General features: G+C 36.7%; 1 protein-coding gene across 2 annotated transcripts in view; it reads right to left on the reverse strand.

Moving 5' to 3' along the window:
* Positions 1-6,500, reverse strand: part of cntln (centlein, centrosomal protein) — a 154,738-nt gene extending 148,238 nt beyond the window's left edge. For both annotated transcript variants that reach the window (XM_041263915.1, XM_041263906.1), the window contains exons 1-4: positions 6,396-6,500; positions 6,243-6,307; positions 5,318-5,439; positions 3,342-3,430 (exon numbers count right to left, since the gene is read on the reverse strand). In XM_041263915.1, coding sequence (XP_041119849.1) covers positions 3,342-3,430; positions 5,318-5,404 — 176 coding nt within the window. In that variant the 5' untranslated portion in view covers positions 5,405-5,439; positions 6,243-6,307; positions 6,396-6,500. The remainder of the gene's footprint in view (positions 1-3,341; positions 3,431-5,317; positions 5,440-6,242; positions 6,308-6,395) is intronic.
* Between the last annotated feature and the right edge of the window lie 331 nt (positions 6,501-6,831).

The raw sequence follows: 6,831 nt of genomic DNA on the forward strand, positions 1-6,831 counted from the left end.
TGTACATTATAGAGAGGGAGTTATTTTCTTTTGTATTTTAGTCAGATGTGTGTTATGTGTCCCGCAGCACCACCCACTCCCTCCCCATTTATAACACTCTTCGGTTACAACACTCATATTGTGTGACCCCTGAGACCCACGTTATAGTGAGGGAGCACTGTATACCCTTAAAACAACTGGCCACTGGTAGCAAACTTGAGTGTGTTAATAGTGTAGGTAACAAGTTCAGGTGCATCTAACTCAGTTCCTAAAATAACTAAATCTCTGATTTCTTTCAGATCAAACAAAGCTTTTTTTTTGTTTGTTTGTTTTTTAAATAGATTGACACTTCCTTCTGCAGTGCCTTAAATTCATGTTTTCAAACAAATACAGTTTGCATTAAGTGGTCAATTGCAAGTAAATCCTAGACATTTATTTCTTTTTTTACTTAAAATATATACTTAAAAGATGTAATAACTTCCCATAAAGATTTTAACCTTTTAAAAACATTGGTTACTTTTAATGCATTTATTCAGAATCATTTTTGTACTAAAGCACAATAATGGTCTGAAAGGAAGTCATAAAAAAGGGAACTGAAATCTATTATTTTAAATGCTATTTACTGCTCCCCTAGTGAAAATAACCTAAGTATGTCAATCATCACTGGTATAAGATTACACTGATCGTAGGTACTGTAATTAAGATGACATCAAACTGAAATTTGCCTCACATTCTCTCATGGACGGCAATCATTTCCAACATACCTTTTGGAGAGCTCAAAAAATAAATATCAGCAATTTAAGACAGTTTGTTTCAACATCTGCAGATTACAGAGGGTTCCCCAACCCCCCCCCCGATGCCTGTCTCTTCTGAATAAAGTGCTAACTTGCACCTTGCCATTCAAACTGTGTCCTGTGCAGCCATCCAGTTGGTACAAGACCAGCTGAATTCCCACAGGCCAAGCAGTTTTTTAGACTTGACTGCAGTTGCTGCAATTACCATGTCAATACTCCATGCTCTGATATGCTGATATACATGTACCTTCAATGCGTGTTACCTTGTCTCTCAGGAGTGCTGCTTGCTTCTTTATTTTCCTACGTAACAAGCTAGGCATTGTCAAATAGATCTGGGGCATGCTGACCTGGTGTCAACGTGACGTCAATCCAAGAAAAACTAGAAAGGGATTTTTTATGAACAAAACCAAAATATTCTCAGGGGCATAATCAAAGGGAAATGTCATATCGGATTGAACAGTTTGTTAACAAAGAAAAATAGGGATGTAAAAATAGCCTGCATCATTGATTTGGCCAGAGGTTAAAGCAGTAAAAGGTTTAATTTTTAATGCAGAGCACTGGTTTTGGAACTCCAAACTAAGAAACTCAAAGAATACAGTTGTGTACCAAACATTATGACAAATACTAATAGAAATACAACAGAAACTGATAAAGTCACATCACTTCAATTTGGCAGCCAGTTAACCTTGCAAATAGGAAGTCACTACCTCAACTGTTTTCCCAAATATGAGGCTTTAGAACATAAGAAAGTTTATAAATGAGAGGATGTCATTCGGCCCATCCTGCTCATTTGGTTCTTAGTAGCTCATTGATCCCAGAATCTCATCAAGCAGCTTTTTGAAGGATCCCAGGGTGTCAGCTTCAACATTATTGGGGAGTTGGTTCCAGTGTAAAAAAGTGCCTCCTATTTTCCTATTTCCCCTCACTGACTTGGGAGCGGTGAAGACAAACACGAGCTATCCTCTAAAGCCTGTAACGTCAGCTGACTGCTTTTTTTTTTTGTTTTGTTTTACACTGCAGACTCACCGTGCAGCCACCATTTGAGCTACAGCATCCGAGGACAACGCAGCTCTGGGCAGCTTCCAGGCAAGCCTGCAGGAGCCTGGCCAGAGTACAGGGGTCGCTGGTGCGCGGTGAGCCAAGGACACTCTGGCCAACCTAAGCCCCCGCCCCAGGCAGTGCTCTGCCAATTGTGCTCTGCCCCCTGGGAGCTCCCATCTACGGTCAGCAATAGAACAGCCTGGACTTGAACCAGTGACCTCAAGGCTATAGGGCGCATCCTGCACTCCACTCAGAGTGCCTTTACCAGATGTGCCACTTGGGAGCCCAAACCCTAAATAATTCTGGTCGCTCTTCTTTGCACTGTTTCTAAAGCAGCAACGTCTCTTGTAGCAAGACGACCAGAACTAAACACAATATTCTAGATAAGGTCTTACTAATACATTGTAAAGTTTTAACATTACTTCCCTTGATTTAAATTCAACACTTTTCACTATATATCCGAGCATTTTGTTGGCCTTTTAATTATAGCTTCCCCACATTGTCTAGATGAAGGCATTTCTGAGTCAACATAAACCTGCTAGGTCTTTTTCATAGATTCCTTCTTCAATTTCAGCATCCCCATATGATATTTATAATGCACATTTTATTGACTGTGTGCAGTACCGTACACTTTTATGTGAGATATTGACGGTTCATATATAGAGGCTGTACAACTTTAAGAAAGGAGTGACGCGATATCAGCTGAACGCTGAAGACATGCAAAAGACATACAAATGCTAAGTGCAGAGGTGCTGGATTATTACACTCCGGTTTTATAAAACAGTTGTGATGGTGACCAAATGTGTGTCAGTACTGTTGTGTTAAAAAAAATGGACAGTTGCATTCAAAAAATGTAGAACAGCGAAAAACAAAAATAGATATGCATTAACAAAATGCCCTAAAAACATAACATAAAACTATTTAAATGAAGCAATAAGCTCAATAATTAAGCTAAAAAGGAAGTGAAGATGTTACCTTTTATTTTTTTGTTATCTCCAATAACCTTACATTATCTTTCCCCAGTCAAATCGTAGAGTGCCTAAATAAGCACGGTAATTTACCATAATAAAAAACAGAAATGACAAATAAAATGCAGAACATAAAAAAGCACAACCAGATACAGTCAACGAAAGACAACCCATTATTCAAGTTCTTTGTCGTATTATATATTTAAGGTAAGGCAAGTTTATTTTTCCGTTAAAAGTGCTCCCAGCTATAATGTTCTGCTCTGGCTATACAGAATTCTCGGGGAGAACCCTGCTATATCCACAATCAAACTTGACCAAGATAATCACATAATACAGTTGTGTCTTAATCATCCGGAAAACAAAGTCGCCTGACCCAAAGATGGCAACCACCTTAAGTCACAGGTTAAAGTGAATGGTTTATGAGATATTAGTAGTAGTAGTAGGTGGCATTTGGATTACATTTCATAGCAAGTTATAATTATGTAACCATTGTCTATATAGAGAGCTGTTGTGTAATAGCATAACATCGAATTTAAGCCAGTACTGGTCAGCAACTCACCTTTCCACAACCAAACTCACTGCCTGTGTCAGATCTGGGTTGGCAACTTGAAGGCGTTTCCACAAAGACCAGACAAACTCTTTATCTGCCTGTAAATGAAAAAAAAAAACTATATTAGAAAAATTATTTAATTATTTATTATTTATTTATTTATTTAATTAATTCACCACTTTGAGTTGTTGTGAAAAGAACCTTTCCTTCCCTAAGTGAAGAACCCTCTCCATCAATATGTGTTATGATTCTGTTGTTTCTAATGTAATCACCTCTTTGAAATGAATTGTGGTCCCATTAAGCACTTAACATGCAATAACTGAATGGGGTATATTATAAACTAAACATAACCTATTTAAAAAACTGATTTTAAGGAACTCACTCTACTGTATTTTTATTGTAAGTAATGTCAATAAATGTGTCTCAACAAATCCAATAGGAAAACCTTAGATTGAAGAGCAGTGGTGTTTCGATCCGCGGCTGTTTAGATCATTAACATACAGGTAGATCTCATTGAAACAGCGTCACTTTAACAAACTGTAATCAGTAGACAAAGCAAAATCATGAGCTGATGTATGTGATGAAAACCATAGAAGATGTCAGTAGTCAAATCAGCAGCTAAGGGGTGATGTTAAAAAGCATGAAACTTTCTGATGAAATTAAAAGTTTGGACTTCAGGTTAAGTAATAAAATAGTGGTATTAATGAACCTCTCTCTGTAGACCCTTGTGACAGGCACAAAAAAGTGGAAAAGCAACAGCAAGCAACATGTGGAAAATGCTGTTAAGTACTATGATAACTGAGGTGATGTTTCAAACTTGAAATCCTGGGAACATAAACTAGACAATTTTAGCACTAGGTACTTTGGACTGGCCTTTTGTACTGTGTTTGGTGGCCTACACTAAGAAGATTGTAATAAAAAAACAGAAAAAGCCATACTGTAGAAAGATGCAAACAAGTCTACTAAATTTCCAATTCAAACTCACAGATAGGCTTAACTGTATTACATTTAATGAGAAACATCTAAAACTACACAGTTTTAAACATTAAGAGACAGGGACTTCTTCCGATTGATCTGAATTTAAATTATCTGTTAAAACTACATGCACATGATCATAAGATTAAAGTTACTGCATCCACTGGGGTCTACTGGTCTCCAATTAAATATGTTTTAAACCAGATTAAAAAACGTCTAATAAATAATTTAAGAAATGACAGGCAGATCCTGATAGTCCATGGGCTGAATGTACAAAGTGCAATAAAAGCGTAAAAATAAAATATCTCACATACTGTCCTTACTGTGTGAAGCTAATTATGATTTAAAAGCACACTAGAGCCAAAATCAGCCAGCACTCACCAATAGGTAAGCTCAACAATTCCTCTGGCACCCTGTCATATTCCCTCACTTATACATTGACAGACACTACCTTGCAATCAGTTATGCTCTCTAGCATGATAAATGGCAGTTATGCTCTCAAGCATGATAAATGGCAGCACATATTATAGAAAAGATAGAAAATGAAAAACAAACAATAATGCTATCAGAGAATACCGAGTTTTTGACTACGTAGCATCAAAATACATTTCATATTTAAGCCTATATCTAAATTGGGTTCAGGGCCTACCTTATTTAACCATTTGTTTTATTCAACTACATGTATTCAAATTAAAACAAGAGACATATTTACAGGATTTTAAAAAATAAATACATCCAACACTGGAGATAATTTACTGCATTCTGGTACATTTTTGTAGGTCACATTAGTGTCTTTGAACTGCAATAGATGAAGTCATTAGGTACCTTTTCATCTACAGCAATAGCCTTGAAATATATTTCATATTGGTGTATATAGTAAAACACAAGCATAAAACGAAACCAATACAAGAAAGAGGGGGCAGCAACATTTGATACACAGTCAAATATATGGATTTTGAGAACTACGTGCACAGACACATGAGAAAGGAAAAGAGTACTGTTGATCTTACCTGACATTGTGCAAGTTCCTCTGACAGGTTCCTGACTTCTTCTTCCAACAGCAAAACGTGAGCCTGCTCACTTTTCTTTGAAGCCATGTTTCAACTTTTTGGTCACTCAGGTTCACACAGCACTTGAAGAAAGTTCAGTGCAGTCATTCGGAACAATCGACAGAATGTCATAAAACAGAATGATCATAAAAACACATTTTATAATACATGTTAAAACGTGGTACACCATGTACTGCGCTTGCCCTGGCATGAGTAAATAATTTTTGGCTCCGAAAACAAGTAAACGACCATCTAAAAGGTGTATGATGTACTGATGTTGGCCCTTAAAGCTTAAGATTTTTTTTTTATTTTTAATATATATATATATATATATATATATATATATATATATATATATATATATATATTCACAATCAATCGAAATGTATCTTAACTGTTGAGCAACAAATTGGGTTATATAAAATTTTAAACACATACGACTTTGTGGGTGAACTACAGTTTGTCTTGTTCGTAGTGATTTGTGCAGCACTGACAGCGTACCATTTTCTGACCCTACACCGGTATCCTTACGCAGATTTTGTTCATATGGCAAAAAAAAAAATTCTAATTGACAAAACCGACTACGACTATATCCTTAGTTAAACATTGCTATTTATAATGGTCCAATATCATATTTAAAAATCTCGTCAAACAATACAACTAAATACCGAAACCGGCAAACCTTTGTTTCTGTAAACAAAAGGTAAACTGTCCGCAGATGATGTGCGGATTCCAAAATAGATCGAAACTGTGGTAGTTTTGATTCCATGCATGTTTTATACATGTATTGGACCATTTGCCCAAAGGTAAATGTCGCAAGTGATAATAATAAATGTAGTTCAAAGATGTAACAAGTGTGTACAAGTTTTTACAGTTGCTCAGTTACCTTGGCAACAGCATAGCACTCGGGCAGGTACAGTCTAATCTTAAGGATGGCAGGCCGGAGACGTGCTGAAATAAACAAACAAAAAGAACACAAAGAGCACATTTAAGGATTAGTATAAAGTTCTCAAATGGCCACCAAATTGTCTTTACAAACCTCTAATGCGTTGGATTTTAGCCAGTGGTCCAGGTTTGCATGTACAATTCCTGCTCCACCTTTCTCTCTGCTAGCTGCCTGTAGCCGCTGTTTGTTCAAACTTGAAGCGTTGACTGCCGGAAAGTAGTGGCAAGTTCCTCCGCCCACAGCGGGCTTCACAGTAGTTCACAACACTTCCCTTCATAATACGACAATGAAACAATGTTCTGGTAAACATTTTAATGTTTTAGGTGTTTTACATTCTTCTTTTGTTAGGTGTAAGTGACGTATACTTTGAAGAAAGAAATAAAGAAAGATAAATCTGTTTTTGATCAATCTGTAAACGTTTTGCTTAGAGTGCAAACCATTATACAGTGTTGCCGGTTTAGAGGTTTTCCCTCCAGATCAGAGCCAGAGGTTTTACGTATCTGCTCGGTGTAATCAGGAGGTAAGAAAT

This window comes from Polyodon spathula, chromosome 1, assembly GCF_017654505.1.
Source record: "Polyodon spathula isolate WHYD16114869_AA chromosome 1, ASM1765450v1, whole genome shotgun sequence".
In the NCBI taxonomy this organism is placed as follows: Eukaryota; Metazoa; Chordata; class Actinopteri; order Acipenseriformes; family Polyodontidae; genus Polyodon; species Polyodon spathula.